At 50.4% G+C, this 18,770-nt stretch overlaps 7 protein-coding genes across 7 annotated transcripts; 5 read left to right on the top strand and 2 right to left on the bottom strand.

Moving 5' to 3' along the window:
• Window positions 1-408: 408 nt before the first annotated feature.
• On the bottom strand, window positions 409-4,956 carry APUU_70571S (serine/threonine-protein kinase; the record flags this gene model as incomplete). The annotated part of the gene is made up of 10 exons (XM_041695459.1): window positions 409-1,234; window positions 1,290-1,740; window positions 1,794-1,998; window positions 2,054-2,941; window positions 2,998-3,825; window positions 3,880-4,312; window positions 4,365-4,429; window positions 4,499-4,528; window positions 4,582-4,716; window positions 4,777-4,956. 10 exons carry the CDS (start codon window positions 4,954-4,956, stop codon window positions 409-411), a joined length of 4,041 nt encoding a protein of 1,346 aa, XP_041561187.1.
• An 846-nt stretch (window positions 4,957-5,802) lies between these two features.
• Window positions 5,803-7,050, bottom strand: FOL3 (dihydrofolate synthase; the record flags this gene model as incomplete). Its single annotated transcript, XM_041695458.1, has 1 exon — window positions 5,803-7,050. The coding sequence occupies one exon, from the start codon at window positions 7,048-7,050 to the stop codon at window positions 5,803-5,805; it is 1,248 nt and encodes a 415-aa protein (XP_041561186.1).
• A 650-nt stretch (window positions 7,051-7,700) lies between these two features.
• On the top strand, window positions 7,701-9,127 carry APUU_70569A (uncharacterized protein; the record flags this gene model as incomplete). Its single annotated transcript, XM_041695456.1, has 2 exons — window positions 7,701-7,711; window positions 7,822-9,127. 2 exons carry the CDS (start codon window positions 7,701-7,703, stop codon window positions 9,125-9,127), a joined length of 1,317 nt encoding a protein of 438 aa, XP_041561185.1.
• A 1,085-nt stretch (window positions 9,128-10,212) lies between these two features.
• APUU_70568A (kinase-related protein) lies at window positions 10,213-10,995 on the top strand (the record flags this gene model as incomplete). The annotated part of the gene is made up of 2 exons (XM_041695455.1): window positions 10,213-10,252; window positions 10,331-10,995. 2 exons carry the CDS (start codon window positions 10,213-10,215, stop codon window positions 10,993-10,995), a joined length of 705 nt encoding a protein of 234 aa, XP_041561184.1.
• A 919-nt stretch (window positions 10,996-11,914) lies between these two features.
• APUU_70567A (putative GPI anchored cell wall protein) lies at window positions 11,915-12,583 on the top strand (the record flags this gene model as incomplete). Its single annotated transcript, XM_041695454.1, has 3 exons — window positions 11,915-12,018; window positions 12,092-12,237; window positions 12,297-12,583. 3 exons carry the CDS (start codon window positions 11,915-11,917, stop codon window positions 12,581-12,583), a joined length of 537 nt encoding a protein of 178 aa, XP_041561183.1.
• A 594-nt stretch (window positions 12,584-13,177) lies between these two features.
• On the top strand, window positions 13,178-15,941 carry RNR1 (ribonucleotide-diphosphate reductase subunit RNR1; the record flags this gene model as incomplete). The annotated part of the gene is made up of 3 exons (XM_041695453.1): window positions 13,178-13,196; window positions 13,337-13,494; window positions 13,554-15,941. 3 exons carry the CDS (start codon window positions 13,178-13,180, stop codon window positions 15,939-15,941), a joined length of 2,565 nt encoding a protein of 854 aa, XP_041561182.1.
• Window positions 15,942-17,661: 1,720 nt separating this feature from the next.
• Window positions 17,662-18,495, top strand: APUU_70565A (RlpA-like double-psi beta-barrel domain-containing protein; the record flags this gene model as incomplete). The annotated part of the gene is made up of 1 exon (XM_041695452.1): window positions 17,662-18,495. One exon carries the CDS (start codon window positions 17,662-17,664, stop codon window positions 18,493-18,495), a length of 834 nt encoding a protein of 277 aa, XP_041561181.1.
• Window positions 18,496-18,770: the final 275 nt, after the last annotated feature.

The following is an 18,770-nucleotide window of genomic DNA, read 5'->3' as shown; positions in this document are numbered from 1 at the left end:
GCGCCACTGTTCTTCACATGTGGGATCTACGTTGTTATGTGGACTGGCTACCTAGGTACGTAAGGAGTAGTTGAGTGTGGACTGAGTTTCCATTGATATGTAATGTGACAGCGCTCCCTGCAAGTGGTATAAAAGAGACTGCTACTATCTACATGCACCACTGCCTAGGTGCCCCCCATATTTCTCACCCTAATAGCCAGGGAAACCAATTGCAGAATTGTAAAACCAAGGAAAACATGGACAGAGAAAGAAAAGAGACAGAAATGGAAAAGAGAACGCCTCCAAATGCACCTGTAGGATGCAAGGACTCGTAGTAGCCCAACATAGAGGAACACCACCGACGAGCCTCTTTCAACAAAGGGAAATATAGTAATGAATAGACAAGTTGATTTAGGTCACCATATTATGCTATGGTGCCCGCTCAGTCTCTTGCTGTGTCAACCGCCGCCGCCGTGGGAGAATCGAGGGCCGACGAGATATGGAACTCGGCGGTCGATTATCGTCGCCACCTAACAGTTCGACGTGCGACAGTCTATTAGCCACTCCGCGAGGTATCCTGTTTCTTGAAGCACCAGAACCTCCGTTGACACCTGCAATACTCGGGGATGGCCCATCTCTGCTCCCAGGCCGGAGGGCCAATGCAGAGCCACTCAGTGCTGTGCGTGGGCGCCGTTGTGTTTCTCGAGCATCGAAATATCCCTTCGACTGGTTTTGTCTGCTCATTTGGGGAGTAACAGGTGCAGACTGGTTGGCAAGAAGGCCAGGCGGTGTTGCAGCGGTGCTTCCCCTTCTAGCATTTGGCTTTAGCTTACCTAGACCATACGAATCACTTTTCTCGTTGGACTGAATAAGCTTCCCTGCCATGTCGCGGACTAGAATAGCAGAATCATGCTCGAGTTCTCGAATGGCGTCCAAGAGCCCGTATCCTTCGAGTAATCCACTTTGTTCTTCACTCGAGTCACAAATGCTGGATATAATGCGCAGAAGATTCAAACGAACTGCAGCCTTGTGATGGTGCAGTTTCTGTCCTATCCTGCTAAAAAGATCTGGGCGCGCTAGGGTCGACGCGATGGGAGGGCTGAGCCGGAGAAGCTTTTGAAGAGGCTCAAGGATGTTCTCAAACGCGTTTGCTTTCGACAGTGTCAGGCACCTTATAATTGCATCAGTGAACGAGGGCTGGTCGTAGCGATGCTCCAATAGATGCTCTTCAACCTTGGCGGTCTCCTCTTGAAGCCTGTTGCAGTCCAATTAATTTGCGTCACTTTACGCGGTAGAAAGATATCACATACCATATAAAGATAGCATCCAATGCGGTCACCTGCCAATACGGATCGGAAAGTAATGAGATGTAAAACGCAAGACCCTTATTCCGCCATAGCTCCCGCCGACCGACCTTCCCAGAATGAGCCATATCGCACAGGATAGGCAACGCAAATTCTTTGAGTGGACGTTCGGTTTTCACGATTTTCTGGAGCAGAGGCACGATGCCGTTCAAAGCGGCATCTTCTTGTCGTGACTTGTTGAGGCGACACATGTTATAAATGGTATTTAGAATCTGGTTGGAAACCTCCCGGAAATGTGGGCGTTTCATAGTTGATCGTAAGAGGTCGGTTAACACGTCAATCGCGTTCGAGTTCTGAAGGGAATCGAGTACCGTTGATAACATAGATAGGTTTTTGATGAACTTGAGCATAGTTATCTGGTGGGCAGGCGTCATGCGCTTCAACTCCTTCAATACCCCTAGTGTCACGGTCAGTGAAAGAACCCAAGTCCAAGCTCCTGATAAGACTTACTATGTAGAACTGTGCGCTCGGATACCATCTCCTTGACATGGTTCTCGGCCTGCGAGAAAATGAAGAAGATATTTGCGATACGTCCCTCCACGACCTCGGCCAATTCGCCCTCTTCATCTAGTACTCGGCTCAGAACAAGAGACAAAGGATCCAAGACAGCGCTGCGAGACAAAATCCTGCAAAAGTCGTTTTTGGGAGTAGAACCCTGCTGATTGTCAACCACGAACCTTATTAAGGGGGCGATCATCGGGATAACGCACCTGTAGCTCAAAGACACTCCAGATACCGTTTACCCCAACCAGAACAAGGTCCCGTTCATCCTCATAGTCATCCTCCAAGAACTCAACCAAGACGTTTAAACCTCCTGCGCTGACAAACATTTGGAGAGTTAGAGTAGATGTTTGATACATCTGCTGGACAAACGCTGCCGCTTCAAGCCGTATTTCTGTAGGATACTTTTTCGCGGCAAACTCGTTGATAATGGGGATGCCTCCGACAAAGCAGAGATTTTCCTGTATCTCGTAATCATCATAAATAATCGCATTCACGATTTTCAGTAGACATAAGGTGATATCGCGTCGGCGGCATAAGTCAAGGATTTCCAGTATCGGCAGCATGCCATGGGCGCTAATGATGATGCTTTTCGTTTCTGGGAAATCGCAGAAAACAGCCAGGAGTTGCTCGGATATTTCTCCCAGCACTTCTTCATCCTGTGACGTTTTCAAAGACCCAACCAGCCCTTCTACTTGGTTTCGTAGTCGAGCATGTTTGTCACGTGCGATATTGGCCTCGAGATCCGTTTCATCAAGCCCTTCTTCGAGCTGCGCAAAAGGGTCGTCCTCGTCATCTTGGTCACCTAGCCAAGAGTTGTTGTTTGATAGTTTCGAGTTTAGCATCAGAGTACTCTTGTTTGAGCTGTCATTGCTTTCAGTTCTGTCCAGCGTGACTCCATCCACGCCTAGTATATCAGAGAAGTCCTCGTCGTTCTCATTCTCGGCAAACTGCTGGATTTCGACGGCACCACGGTATCGCTTTACGGATATTTGTCTTCCAAGTTGAGGTTGATCTTCTTGGTCTGATGAGCCCTGATACCGGACAACTTCTCTGGACCTTGCTGGCTCCGGCGAGTCTGTATTATCATCGCTCTCCTGGAGGGCGTTAGTTGTTTGATCACATGTCCTGTATGCGCCTGCGAGTTACTTACTTGAAACGCACTTATCTTGCGGTCAAGGACGTCTTCGTTGTCTATAATGATATCCGAATAATCTTCAACCGCGTTCTCCTTGTAAAACCCCGGCGGACGCTGTTGCCGAATAGGAGATGACGAATTCTGAGTCATTTGCCCACCGTGACTTGGGTTTATGGAGGTATTCAAAGGTGGGCCGCGCCTCATCTGTGGACCGTAATGTGCGCTCTTACCCTGTGGTGTTCCCGTGCCTGTCTGTTGTGAGGGTGAAGGTCGGATTGTCTTTAGGGGATCTGGCTCTCCGGCCTGCAGAGATCTCCCAAAGGGGTCGTCGAACTCCTCAAAGCTGTCATCGGACTTTAAAACCGTGCCATCGAGTGATGCGAATGCTTTTAGTTTCTCGGAGGAAAGCATTCCTCCGAAGTTGTCATGTGGTCGAAGGTGAGGTAGCTGTAAAGCACTTGGAGAAATAGCAGTAGCAAAATCATCATCCCAATTGTCTTCTTCTGTAGAATTAGGTGACCTGAATCTATCCGCGACATGTCTGGATACTGGGCTTGGAAGCGTGTCTTTGGTTGGCGTGTACCGAGTGTCAAGCCGTAAAGATGGTGGGTTTTGGCTGTCACTTCTAGGCACTCTCCTCGAAGCAGCTGGTTCAGGCGACCGCAGGGCTTCGTTCCATTCTTGGACACTTTTCACGGCTTCTTCATACTCAGTTGACTTTTTAGGAACTACCGAATCGGATCTTCGAGCATTGACGATCCATGGGTGTTTGAGAAGTTTTCGCGCGGACACGCGAAGGTTGGGATCTTTCTGGAAACACTGCATCAAGAAGTCTTTTACAGCCTATAATATCATTAGTAAACGAGTATCACCGGTCGTAGAAGGTAGCAAACTCACTGGAGAGGCGCCTTGCGGAAGAGGAGGATGGTCGTCATTAACGATGCGGAAAAGAGCCGGCATAGGTTGAAGGTTATAATATGGAGGTTTTCCTTCAAGCAACTCAATGACGGTACATCCAAGACTCCATATATCTGACGCAGTCGTGGCACCTGATAGTTCGATTACCTCGGGGGCCATCCAATACGGAGTGCCGACAACGCTGGATTCGCTTAGTCCGGTCGTTCGACTAGCCACGCCGAAATCCGCGAGCTTGACAAGACCCTCCTTTGTTGTGAGGATATTTGCGCCTTTGATGTCTCTGTGGATAACACCTTGGTCATGGAGGTAAAGGAGGCCGTGTAGGACTTGGGACATATACACTCCGACCAGAGTCTCCGGGAAACGCCCGAAATTTTTAGCAATAGAATGTAGAGAGCCATTTTCGCAGTATCTGACCCGTTAGTAGCTAGGTCTTTCTCTTTCTCGAGAGGGTCCGGACGTACTCAAGAATGATATTGAGGGTCTCGACCGATTTTACAAAGCCATGATACTTCACAATATTTGCGTGCTGTTGTCCATCGAGTCAGTGAATGTGGCAAATATAGATAATCCCACCTTAGGGTATATTGTCTCATACGTCCAAGTTCTTCAGGAGATCGATCTCCAACTATATCGCACATCGTTAGCAAGTAGCGTGCGCAACCACAGAAGACATCGTACCATAATAACCCGCAATTCACTCTTTGGCAAATCCACGAGCTTGATTTGTTTCACAGCAACAGTTTCCCCGGTGTTCCAGTTGAGTGCCCTGTATACCGACCCGAACGCACCACGACCCAAGCAGTCACCCAGTTGCTTCGGAGATCACCATCAGTTTCGATACCCAGGGCGACAGACACAGGGGGCCGAGCATACATAATCCTTGAGTTCTGCAACATCTTTTGCCGAAGTCTTTCCCATCCTGTCATCCTTTGGTTTCTCATCTCTTTTCGAAGGGCTGGAGCCGAGTCTCGTGAGGCGTCCTTTGGCGGGCGTGCCGGGCATTCTGGAGGCCGGGGCGTGCCCCTCGGGCCCCTCGTTGGACCGCGACACCATGACCGGTCAAGGTCAAAATGAATATTCCTCCACAGAGCTCGGTTCAATCAAAAATATCGACTTGGGTCGTACAATCTCGAGCACGGGGCGAAAGAAGGTGGAAAAGGCAGGCGCCGGGGAATCGATCGGACCGCTCATATCAGCACGCTCGCTGCGTAGCGGGGGCAGGATTGTTAATGATACTCGAGAACTGGAAGGTAGGTAGAAAGATGGCAGAAAAAGAATACACATATACAATTTGGGCGACTCAATAAATTAAATTCGTGCGGAGGGGGGATAAAAAAAACATACCGGAGGGATCCTTGTTCTTGCAATCACGAAGCCGCGCTGAGAAAACGCGACAGGCCACATGGGATCCTGGCTTTTTTTTTTATCTCAGGAAGAGCCACGGATTGTCAGCAGATCCTCAGGGACAGGGATGGAAATTAAGTAGATAGTCGTACTCCCTAGTGTTGTCCTTCTGGAGCTGAACCTTGGGAACAATTGACTAGCGGATGTTTTGAACTCTCCCTTCTCCAGTCTCCACAGGCCGCCACTGTTTGGAGCATGACGCACTGGCCGGCTGCTTGTGTATCTCCAATCAGCCTTATCGGTTTCACAATATTTTAGAAAGTTAGAGCTGTGTACTAAAATAGTCTGAAACATGGATTGGAAGGTTTGTTGGAGGCCATAGTTATACTGATGAGTGGGTTGATGCGACACCGTTCCCGCTAAAAACATCTACAATTCGTCTATGGTTGAATATAATACTAAAAATACATTTAGACACATTGGTGGTATTTTGCGCAATGGGCCTCTGCTTTTCTGAAGCACTTGAGATCAAAATGTTGAAGAGTAATGTTGTAATCATGATTTTTTCGCCTCCCTGAGAAGACGCAAAACGTCAGATGCGAGATAAAGGCTCCCTGCAATAACTAGAGGTTCGCCGTCCGCCCTGCTACACGCCCATTCAAGCGCGCCAAGGGTGTCTTGGTTGAACGACTGTACCTCCCCGATACCTTGGATATCCCGAACACATGAAGACAGCTCCTCAGGGTTGGCAGCCTTGACCCAAGGCATCCCATCAACGGGTCCAAAGGTTGTCGTCGCAACAACATCGCCGGGATTGATAACTGAATGGAATAATGGGCGAATATCCTTCCCATGTGAGGCTGCAATAACCCAGGTGATGTTCTTTCCCAGGGAGCGCAGTTTGCGATCGACGTATTCTCCAAGAACTTCAGCTGACTGGGCGTTGTGTGCACCATCCAACAGTACAGGTTCTTTGCGTGCGGTCAACGGCTGTAGCGCAAGTTTCTGTAAGCGACCTGGCCATTCGACGGAAGTGAGTTGCGGGATTAGGGTGTCGGCCTTAAGGTCCGGGCGGATCCGTGGTAGAAGGGCTTTCAACGAAGCGGCTGCACACGACATGTTCGCCTTTTGATGAGTCTGTAGGTCATGCTGCTGAAACAATTTACCAAGGGAAGGTAATTGGTCATCTGGGGCATCCGGATGAACGATAGCAGCACTCAGACCAAGTTCCCCGATGCGGTCTTTGATGGCCCCTATCGCCTCCGCACAGTTGGTGCCATCGACCACACAACTGACACCTGGCTTCAGTATTCCAGCCTTCTCCCGCGCAATTTGTTCAATGGTGTTCCCTAGGAAAGCCTGGTGGTCGAGGCCAATCTTGGCGATAACCGACACCAACACGTTGTTCAGAATATTTGTGGAATCCAAGCGGCCGCCCATGCCAACCTCGACAACTCCGACCTCGACCTGCTCATGGTTGAAGATCTCGAACGCCGTTGCCGTCAATAGCTCGAACTCGCTCGCGCCAATGCCTAGCGTTTGATCCCGCAGCTTGACTCTGGCCTCGATCTGACGGAAGAGAGACTCCTGGACAACCCGTTCGTTAATGGTGATGCAATCCCAGCGATCAATCAAGTGTGGGGAGGTAAATCGGCCACATCGAACACCCCCGGAGTTTAAGAGATGCGATAGGTATGCGCTGATCGAGCCTTTGCCATTCGTGCCGGCGATGTGAATGGCCTTCCATGACAGCGGGGTCTGTTGGAGGAGGCTGGATATCCGGCTAAGACCGAGCTCAATCATTCCTCCGGATGTGCAAGTTCAATGAGAACTGAAAATAAACCTTCATGATCGAGCTCATATGAAGAGCAGGTTGAAGTTGCCGGGCGCTGGCCAGTTCCCTCATTATTTTCCCGCGGAAAGTTCAAGTTCGACCCGGAAGCCGCTGCTTATCGGAGTACGCGATAAGAATATACTGCCTGAGGTGTCGGCCTTGGATGTTGGAGCGATACGAGAAAGGTGGGGCGTGTACAACCGTATGAGAGTGAACCTAAATCAGATGGTGGCATACACCGTTCAGGATGCCTGGAGCACCTTCCTAGACTGTTAAAGGGTTCCGAGAGTAAAAGTCCAATTTTCTTGGCGGCATCGGAGGCGCCGAAATGCCGCTGGTGTCTCTGCCCGCATCGGCTGTTGTTGCGCCACACCCCAGCCTCGTCCGAGCGCGACCACAAGAGTCTCGCGCTCTCCCGTCAGCCTCTTCGCCTCCGCTTTTTACCTTGAACAGCAAAATTGAATCTTGCCGTTTCTCCATCAACACCGGCTTGTCGCTATCCCGCACCCCATCGTCGCGTCACCTTTTCGGCGATCACGCTCTTTTTTATATGGTCCTGGGAGCGGCGCTTCTTTTGTGAATTCATTTTACGAGGCTTGAGGAAAGCATTCTTGTAAATATGGGCATCCCGTGAGTTTGTCGCCAAGTTCCCTCCCCTATGTGCTGTCCGTTAGGACTCAGCGCGCTTCGGAGCGCCTTGCGGTGCGCATAGAACACGCGACCTGACTGATCATCTCCAGTATGTACCGTGAGCCATCGTCCACTGAGGCCACTAAGAACAACGCTGCCAAAGACCCTTGTGCTGCCGCACGCTCTGCAATTCGTCGCCAGGCCACTGTTCGCCGTCCCTCGCGTTATGGCAGTTCTGCTTGGCGCAGTGCGAGCCTACGCTCGCCGTTTCCTCGTCCGATAGCAGATGAGATAGAACGTGAGGCAAGCGGATTGCCGCGTCATCCGCATTCGCCTGTTTCGATTCCCGCCCCCCCGAGCGACCCGTTTGATCTCAACAGCAGCCTAGCTGACAATAGTCGGCGCGAAGCTGGGCTGCGAATCCTTGGCGATGCTATCCGTCATAACCGACCAGGTCAGCGGCAGCGAATACCTCGAACCTCTAATCTGGCCGACTTGAACGCGCGCCTTGCGAGTGACGCAAATGCCCGGCAAGAAGCTCAGGATCATAACCTTTTTACACCCCGTTTTGCTCCTGCCGTCGCATACCATAGGTCATCAACACCTTCGGCCGGTCCAGATTACCTTCGCTTGTCACCTATGCCGCGGCATGATGGCCCCGGGGAAGACCTTCACGCCGGATCGTTTCTACCATTATTGCGTCGTTTTGGACACCGCTCTATCAACGATGCGAATTTAACAAACCGCGGACCATCCATCGACGGCCTGGGTGATCGGCAAAGAAGCGTGGACCTGGAAGATGACCATGCAAATGATGCCTGGGAGACTCTTCTGACCACAATTACACCCGATACCAACCTCCCTAGTGCTGATTCGTCCTTTACTTCTGCGTCTGCCTCAGGGACGAATGGATCACATAACGGAACATCGAGTTCTGCGACGTCACTCGAGTCTCTCCAGAACTCTTTGAACGGTGCCGTTCCAACAGTTCATATGACGCTCGATCCGTACCAAGAATATTCGAATCCGTGTGACTATTCCGATTCGGATACCGAATCGGACGGGGAGATTACCCAAGAATCACTATTTCGACGCTACCGTCGCCGTATGCGCCAGGTCGATTCCATGAGACGCGCACATAATCTCCAAACCATGGGCAACCTACCTTCTATCCCTTCGCTCACCTCCTCTAACCCGCCTCCCATTCCTCCTCCAATTCCCACAATATCCTTTTCATTCTCGGAATCTTCAGGAGACCAGGACCTGCACCACATGCAGGCTATCCTGGATCGTCTTGCTCGTCGTGAAGATGTTCCTGATGACTGGTGGGCAGCAGCTGGACTGTCTCGTCCCCTTGGTCAAAGAGGTGCAGACGATGATTCAAACGAAGCCCCTGGACTGGACGGTCCCGTTTAGACAAAGATGAGAAGTATCGCTTTTTCTTTTCTTTTTTTTTTTTTTTTTTTTTTTTTGCTTTTTTCTCCTTTTCTCTTCTCTTATCATGTGTTCATTATATAGTTTATTTTGCACTTCTTGCGGCAGATTTTTGTTATCCGCAGATTTTAGCGAAAGGGATATCATAGCGGCGTTTGGAGTCTGGTTTACACAGTACCTTCACCTATTCCGAGTACTCATGATGGCATCGGGCCGGGGATTGCTTTCATTGTATGTATATTCAAGCATGACTTCAGTCTGTTGGTTTGAAACCCCCACAGAGACGTATTGAGAATATGTCAATGGCATGTATTAAAAATGCACTTATTGAGGATACCTATATAACCTGGATTGATTTGTGATCTTCCGATATTGATTCAGCCATAATCTTCAACCTTGCGTCTGCGTGACATCGATGAGACTTGACACACTTCAAATCATTTTTCTGCCTATACTTAGAATAGCAGGAAAGGGATTGGTTGGAAAGCGTAAACGACGGTAGCCTTGCTTGATTGGTTTACTTTCGTGCCTGCCGATGTCGGGAGGGAACCGAAATCAAGAAAACCGCCGAGGTAAGGATATACTCCGCTGAAATCGGTAGGATTGGCGCTCGCTCTTCTCGATATAGATCATCGGGCTACTGAAGAGCCTGAGCAGTTCTACCTTTGTTCGAATCCCAACTTGAGCTAACTGTTCCAACAATTGACGCTGGAGAATTGCACTCCGGCGGAGGTCATCGCTCCAGTTCCCGTCATACCCCACTCTGACGACAGTCCCCGCTCCGCGATGATTTATCAGGGTTGCTTTTATCGCCAACAACTCGGAGGATGTGCGATCTTATAGAGAGAATACCACTTTACCCCTCGGCTTTCCCCTGTGATGATAATTGCGAGTTAATAAGACGCTCAGCTCATCAATTGAACTCTAGATTTGCTTTTACCAACTACTATACCGTCACTGGCTTCTGCATGACTATCTAGTCGCAAACCTCCTCTCACCCGACGAGACCTTGGATATCCTTCGCTTCTCTTGCTCCATTCTCTCGTCCACACTCTATCATACTCGCAATGGATTCCCAAGTATCTCGATTAGTCGACAAGATCTGGAGTAAGTTTTAAACCACACTACTCATGGCCCACAAGTAATATCTGTAGGACCAACCACTAACATTGACTCACCATACAGACAAGTTCCAGAACACGCCCGAAAATGCCCGCCTCCTAGTCGCAGTCAGCGGGATCCCCGGCTCCGGAAAGACCGAACTGGCCATCACAATGAGCAAACGAATCAACGAAATATACGGCGGCCAGCACGAGGGCTTAATCGCCGCCGCAATCCCGATGGATGGATACCACCTAACACGGGCACAGCTTGCCCAGATGCCCGATCCAGAATATGCTGCTGCACGTCGAGGCGCGGCCTTTACATTTGATGGGGAGAAGTTTCTAGCCCTAGTGCGTGCCTTGCGCGAGCCATTGACGGCGCAGACGCAAACGTTGCATGCGCCTAGCTTCGACCACGCCGTTAAGGATCCCGTGGATAATGATATACCGATTGCAGCTGGTCGACGAGTGATTTTCTTTGAAGGAAACTACCTGAGTCTGAATAAGGAGCCATGGAGCTCAGCGGCGAAATTGATGGATGAGTTGTGGTTTGTGGATGTTGATTTTGACACTGCGCGCCAACGCTTGGTTAAACGACATGTCAAGGCCGGGATCGCAGAAGACGAGGCTGCTGCTGAGAAACGGGCCAATGAGAATGATCTCGTTAATGGGCAAGAGATTGTGGAATGTAGACTGGGTGTGCAGGAGATTATCCGGAGTTCTTATGATCCCGGGTGGGTGTACTGATTTTGTAGGAGGCATGGATGACGAACTTGATGATTGCAGGACTCTTTGGGGGGTATCTTTTCAATTGAATTAGCTATTTTAGCATTTACTAGTTTTTCGGGTCTCATCAATGAACTATATTAAGTTTCGCGGTTTTCCCTGTTTGCCGGTCTATATTTAGTTGTTCATTTTATATATTCAGGTCCTAGTGGAATTGGCGCGCCGACGGCGAGTACGCCTCTATGCAAAACAGGGATTAATGAGCACTGCAAGGTTCTAGACCTCACTACCAAGTCCAACTCATCATTAGGGGTCTGCATCTACTCTGCGCAAGAAGATTGCGATGGTCCTTAGGTGCATTTGCATTACTTGTGCAGCTTCCAAATTGCTGCGTTTTAGTACTCGACTGCACGTCGGAGTCCCTGAACATCGAGGTTTGCAGATTTGCAGATACACTGGTGGTAGGAATAAAAAATTTCAAGAAAGTAAAACAGTTGGCATAAAAGAACACTGCACTCGCACTTCAACTCTCTATCCACATGTTTGTTGCCTGAGGCTTGAGATGGGAAATTGATGTTCCGCCGGCACGCCTGGGAAATTGGACGAGGCAGCCCTGGAACTCAGGGACGTGGGATCGGCAGGGAAAGATTCCCTATTGGGTGAAACATCCTTCTGCTGGGGCCTGACCCTTCGATTCCTTGTTATTTCTCCAACAGGCCGTTCATTGCTGTTGCTTCAAGATCTCATCTTCAACTCTTTCGTTTTGCTGTCTGTCGCTCTTTTAACAGACTCCTTTCGTTCCCTTTTCACCTTATACGATCTTTACAACCACCACACCAGTCACTCCTTAACAAATCACTACCTCGGCGAATACCGTACCATTTCCCCTGAACCGACTTGATACCAATTCAAACCCGATTCTTTCGTCTGCACCGTCATAATGCTTTTCGCAAAGTCTACTGTGCTTGTCGCCCTTTTCGCTCTTGGCAAGGTTGTTGCTGCTGCCGGCACCAGCACACCCGCCTGCCTTCTTACCGTCGTGGGGTAAGCTTAACAATGATACCCGTTTTGTGCAGTGATTTAGGCGGTTCGTTTACTAAGAATACCTATTAAACAGCCCCGAGAACCCCGGAAACCTGAAGGCTATCTGCAAAACCAATGGCAAAGAAATCCAGTCTTCGATCAAGGACGAGTGTGGAGATGATGCGAAGGACGCTCTGAAGTACTACGCCGGCGTCTGCAAGGAAGCCGGCTTCGAAGTTGGTTCGTCGCCCTTTATAGAGACGAGCGACTGTAGTACATGACTAATTATATATCCATAGATACTAGCTCTTCGTCCTCGTCTTCATCCTCATCCACCAGCACTTCGGATTCCTCTTCCAGCACCTCCGGCAGCTCAACCTCTACCGGTGGTGCCAGCTCGACCGGCGGCTCGGATTCCAGCTCTGGCTCTGGCTCTGGCTCTGGCTCTGACTCTGACTCTGACTCTGCTTCTGCTACTGATAGTGCGGACGAGACTACCCCAACTAACGGCGCTTCCACCGATAAGCAAGTCTCTGGCGCCGCTCTGGCTGCCGTTGTTTTCCTTGGATTCGCTGCTACTCTCTGAGCACACTTTGCAGACTTTGTATTATATTCGGAACCTGGACAATTTTGATCGGAAATATCTTCCATGTGACGCTTTTTTACAACATACCACTAGAATACAATCATCTCACTATTGAGCAATCACCATGAACGCTTCTAGGGGCGAATACGCGTTGTAGTCAAGTTGTATGCAATTATTTCAAGTAAATCAATGACATTCAAAGCAAACTATAGTGTCGACAACTCCACTCATGGAGGTTGTTTTACTTGTTTGCGATTGTATGCAGGGCGACACGTAAATCACGTGATGACGTTCCAGAAGCAAAGGGTTTGCGGGAGCCCATTAAGTCCAAACACGAAAATTCGCGTTGATATCCACCTGGAACGCGTGAGCTCGGAATCAATATCTCCTTCCATCGGCCCCTCCACTCTCTTTTTTTCTTATTCTCCTCTTCAGCCCTTCCTCGAGACTTCCTCTCTCTCCTCTACCAACATCCTCTCCTCTCATTGTCTTAAGGAAGCTTCAGCCTGCTTGAATATTGCAACCATTATACCCCTTTGTCTTTTCTAGTTTCAGCTTCACGTACTCACCGGGCCCTCCCCGTTGTCCTGCAAGATGTTTGTCTACAAGAGAGGTATGTTTGAAGCAGATCAGTATTTCCAAGTACCTATCTACCTTCAGCGTTGATATGGACGCGTTTTCCTCGTTTTTACACGAAATTTGAGCGTGTTGCCACTCGCGTTGCGGACTCTGCTAACACATTATTAATCACAGATGGACGCAAAGAACGCGTCCAATTCGACAAGATCACGGCTCGTGTCTCAAGACTGTGCTATGGCCTTGACCCCGAGCACGTTGATGCTGCTGCTATCACCCAGAAGGTCATTTCTGGTGTCTACCAGGGTGTGAACACAGTTGAACTTGACAACCTGGTATGGCTTCTGAAGCCCCCCCCCACGTCCTGTCTTGTGCTAATATCATGTTTTTAAAGGCCGCTGAGACCGCGGCATACATGACTGTTACTCACCCCGACTATGCCATCCTCGCTGCCCGTATTGCTGTTTCCAACCTCCACAAGCAAACCAAGAAACAATTTTCCCTCGTCATCTCAGATCTCTATCATTATGTGAATCCGAAAAATAAGGTACCAGCGCCTATGATATCACAAGAAACGTACGAAACTATAATGAAACATGCCGACGAGCTCAATTCTGCCATCGTATACGACCGTGACTTCAACTATAACTTCTTCGGTTTCAAGACTCTTGAACGATCATATCTGCTGCGGCTCGATGGAAAGGTTGCCGAACGTCCTCAGCACTTGCTGATGCGTGTTGCTGTTGGTATTCACGGCAACGACATTGAGAGGGCTATTGAGACCTACAACTTGATGTCCCAGAAGTACTTTACACATGCTTCCCCGACTCTGTTCAACGCTGGCACTCCCCAGCCTCAGCTGGCTTCCTGCTTCTTGGTTGATATGAAGGAGGACAGCATTGACGGTATTTACGACACACTGAAGACATGTGCCATGATCTCTAAGACTGCTGGTGGTATCGGTCTGAACGTTCACCGCATTCGGGCCACAGGCTCATACATTGGTGGTACCAATGGATCGTCTAACGGCATCGTTCCCATGCTCCGTGTGTTTAACAACACAGCTAGATACGTTGACCAGGGTGGAAACAAGCGTCCTGGTGCTTTCGCTATCTACCTGGAGCCATGGCACGCCGATGTCTTTGAGTTCTTGGACCTTCGCAAGAACCACGGAAAGGAGGAAGTGAGAGCTCGTGATCTGTTCTACGCCCTTTGGACCCCCGATCTGTTCATGAAGCGTGTTGAGGAAAATGGTGACTGGACCCTTTTCTGCCCCAACGAGGCTCCTGGCCTCGCAGATGTCTACGGAGAGGAGTTTGAAGCTCTTTACGAGCAGTATGAAAAGGAGGGCCGTGGTCGCCGAACCATTAAGGCTCAGAAGCTCTGGTACGCCGTCTTGGAGTCGCAGACCGAGACCGGCAACCCCTTCATGCTCTACAAGGATGCCTGCAACAAGAAGAGCAACCAGAAGAACCTGGGAACCATCCGCAGCTCCAACCTTTGCACTGAGATCATTGAGTACAGTGCTCCTGATGAGGTTGCTGTTTGTAACTTGGCTTCTCTTGCCCTCCCTACCTTTGTCGATGCTGCCCGTGGCGAATATGACTTTGGCAAGCTGCACGAAGTCGTCCAGGTCTTGGTTCGCAACCTGAACAAGATCATCGACATCAACTACTACCCAGTCCCTGAGGCCAAGAAGAGTAACTTCCGTCACCGTCCAATTGCTCTTGGTGTCAACGGTCTGGCTGATGCATTCCTTGCCCTGCGTCTGCCCTTTGACTCGGCTGAAGCCAAGCAGTTGAACATCCAGATCTTCGAGACTATCTACCACGGTGCTCTCACAGCCTCTTCCGACCTGGCCAAGGAGAATGGAACATATGAGACTTACGAAGGCTCGCCTGTCTCCCAGGGTATCCTACAGTACGACATGTGGGACCGCACACCCACTGATCTTTGGGACTGGGATTCCCTCAAGGGCAAGATTGCGCAGAATGGTGTTCGCAACAGTCTTTTGGTTGCTCCGATGCCCACTGCCAGTACTAGTCAGATCCTGGGTTTTAACGAGTGCTTCGAGCCTTACACCTCGAACATTTACTCTCGCCGTGTTCTTGCGGGTGAGTTCCAGGTTGTCAACCCTTGGTTGCTCAAGGATCTTGTCGACCTTGGTCTCTGGTCCGACAACATGAAGAACCGTATCATTGCCGATGGCGGTTCCGTGCAGAACGTCCCCAACATCCCTGATGACATCAAGTCCCTCTACAAGACCGTGTGGGAGATTTCCCAGCGCCGAATTCTGGAGATGGCCGCCGACCGTGGTGCGTACATTGATCAGTCCCAGTCTCTCAACATCCACTTGAAGGAGCCCACCATGGGCAAGATCACTAGCATGCACTTTGCTGGCTGGAAGATGGGTCTGAAGACCGGCATGTACTACCTCCGTACGATGGCTGCCTCTGCTCCTATCCAGTTCACTGTCGACCAGGAGCAGCTGAAGGTTGAGGACAAGAATGTCGCTCGCAGTAGCAAGAAGAGGGTCGGTGGAGCTGCGGCAGCGACTACCTACTCCGCGGTGCCCCGTGACCCCGCCGCGCAGGTGAATGGACACAGCGAGGAACCCACCAACGGCGTGCCTCTAGAGGCCGAGACTAACGGTGAGGCGGAAAATTCTGAAGAGGAAAAGAAGGAGGAGGATGGCGAGCCCACTGAGGCAGACATCTACTCGCAACAAGTTCTTCAATGCAGCATTGAGAACAAGGAGGCTTGCATTATGTGCCAGGGCTGATTTATTGATTACGAATTGGTGGTGTTTTTTTCTTTTACTTTTTAATATTGGGTTGGTTTCCTTTGTACTTATATCACGAGTTGATGGATATTGTCTTTTTTGAGTGTTTCTTTTGCTGTGCTATGACGTTGATGCAAAGTGGTATTGTTTCCGAGCCAGGCATATTCTATATTTGTCTAAAACCTCGCTGGCCGGTCTTATGTTTATGGTCTTTTTACATACTCCAGGTAGATTGGTTTGCAATCGAATACGTACATTTTATTTAGATTTCGATCTGGACTGTCAGTATTGTCGGGAATTGAAGAGGGAAGACTTTACTGTAAAAGGGTCGAGACCCGAGACTGAAAATGGACCTCTGGAATCTTTTCAAAGTCTTCAGGAACAGTAGGGCAATGTCTTATTGGTGTAAGGAGTAAATGAGGGTGGGGTGAATCTAATGAGCAGAGATTCGTGTTCTGATTCCATTGATTTTGTACTGCAGAAAGACACAGTTCATGCAGGAGGGTCTGACAGATGACGTCCACGGTGGTCGATGATGCATCCAAAATGCAACCAGCCTTCAAAGCACGTATTCTAAGCTGACACCATCATCTTCAGGATGAAGCTCGAATCCCATTGTCATGAAGTGGCTGTCTCTTCCGCTCATCTCGGCAAATGCAGCGTGCCCACTGGGCCCTGGCACAGCTGACAGCGAGTAAGACAGCAATAAGACATCCCAAAAAGTAGACCAGGGCCAGCCCTGGGTCTTGAAAATACGAGTCCACCGGCCACCCACGCCTGAAACCTCATTGCACGAGAGAACCAGGTGGCGCAAATCCGGCCAGACCAGGCCAGCGCAGAAGGCGAAGGGCTGGCTGTAGCGAAAGTGGGCGAATAGCGCGACGGCTGGTGGACAGGGAACAGCAAAAAAATTTCCAGACCACGTCAGACTCAGGGCGACGATGGGGCCCGGGGCCAAGATCGTGGCTTCGCACTGCTGTTCAAGTGTTCAGGCACCGAATTTGGACTTTGGTTCCCTTGGCCAGTTGGAGTTGAGGACGCGCTGATCCCCCTGGCCTGGCGTTACCAAATTTACCAGTCAAGGAGCGCTAACAAACCTTGCCCAGTGGAGGTGCTTCCAGGCAGGCCGCTGCCACTGCAGAACCAGTCAGATCTCTTCCGGGCGCCGTCCTTTTTGAGCCGACCTCGAGCGACTTGGTGTGTTGGACAGGTCACAGATGCGATGGCATTGTCAGATTTCCCCCGCTTGCATACAAATTGCGAAACAACACAAAGATTTGAGGGGAAGGGCGAACCATGGGAGCGGCTTGTGTGGAAGAAGTAATCAAACGGTGGTTGAGGCGTGGGTCTGGGGCAGTTCGTATTGGTCGGCCGAGGGTCTTTGTGCAAACCGGCGTATTACCGCTAGCCTCGATTGAGTCGATTCTAGCTCACACATGGGCCAGCATTAAATACCGCTTCCAGGCCCTGCTGCGCCCTTTTGTGCCTTCTCCTCCCTCCTTCTTTCTATCCTCATCCTCTGTCCTTCACTGACAAGCCTCTCTGCCGCTCCCTTTCTGCGTTTCTTGCAGTTTTCGCTCCTTCAGTAACTCACATTCCACGTTGTTTACGACCTGCTGTGCAGCCGTCTGATCAACACTTCGCTCTTTGATACCCTGAGCGCTTGTCTCTCTTTGTCGCGATCCGCTGAATCCTATCTCCAACAACACAAGCAGACATCATGGCCCCCCTCGCTAAGTCCCTTGCTGTCGCCGTCACGGCCTTCGCCGCTCTAGGCGCTGCCGCTCCTGGCCACGCCCACATGCACAAACACAAGCGCGACGAAGTTACCGTCTGGAACACTGTCACCACCGTCGTTTGGACCACCGTTGATGTCACAACCACCGTCACCAATGGCCAGAGCGTTCCTACCACCCGCATTGAGCAGACTGTCAATGAGGCTACTGCCCCTGCCCCCAAGCTTGAGGAACCTACTTCCACCAGCACCAGCACCAGCACCACCACCGCTCAGCTTACCTCTTCTACCACTGAAGCTGCCGCGCCTTCTGTCGAGAACACCGTGCAGGTCCCCACTGTTTCCATTCCTACCCAGGAACCGGCTCCCGAGCCTACTCAGGAGCCCGAGCCTGAGCCCACCACCACTCAGCAGGCTCCTCCTGTCCAGACGTCAACCGTCGAGCCCCAGCCTGAACCTACCCAGAGCTCTGGAGGCGGTGGCGGCAGCTCTGGAGGCCCTTGCTCTTCCGGCTCCCCCTGCACTGGTCAGGTTACCTTCTATGATGTTGCTACCTCCCGGAGTGCTCCCAGCAGCTGCGGTGAGGTGAACGACGGTAGCACCGACAAGGTCCTTGCTCTTCCGGTTGGAATCATGCAAGACAGCGACTGCGGAAGGACCGTTACCATCAAGTACAAGGGCAAGACTTCCACCGCCAAGGTTGTCGACAAGTGCATGGGCTGCGATGACAGCTCGATCGACCTGTCGCGTGCTTCCTTCCTTGACCTCGCCAGCGAGTCTGAGGGCAGACTTTTCGGTGTTGAATGGTTTATGCAGTAAACCCGACATTTTCTTTTTTACGTGGTCGTCGTCCCGCCGTGCTTACCTTCGTTATATCATACTTTTTACCCTTCTTATGTCGTGAATGACTCGATGAGACATTCACGCGATGATTTATCATTCTTTGTGTATAGAGATTTATCTGGTTGTTGCAAAGTTACTCGACCAAGCCATTTGTTATTTTTTCGTGCAACAAAGCAAAAGCAGAACGGAGGGACAGGATCTGGAATCCCGCTGGTTATGACGCTACGAATCAAGTGTTTTCGGCAATCTGT

Source organism: Aspergillus puulaauensis, chromosome 7, assembly GCF_016861865.1.
Source record: "Aspergillus puulaauensis MK2 DNA, chromosome 7, nearly complete sequence".
Taxonomy (NCBI): Eukaryota; Fungi; Ascomycota; class Eurotiomycetes; order Eurotiales; family Aspergillaceae; genus Aspergillus; species Aspergillus puulaauensis.
Note: the sequence above shows the minus strand (reverse complement) of the source record. Positions and strands in the feature narration are given on the sequence as shown.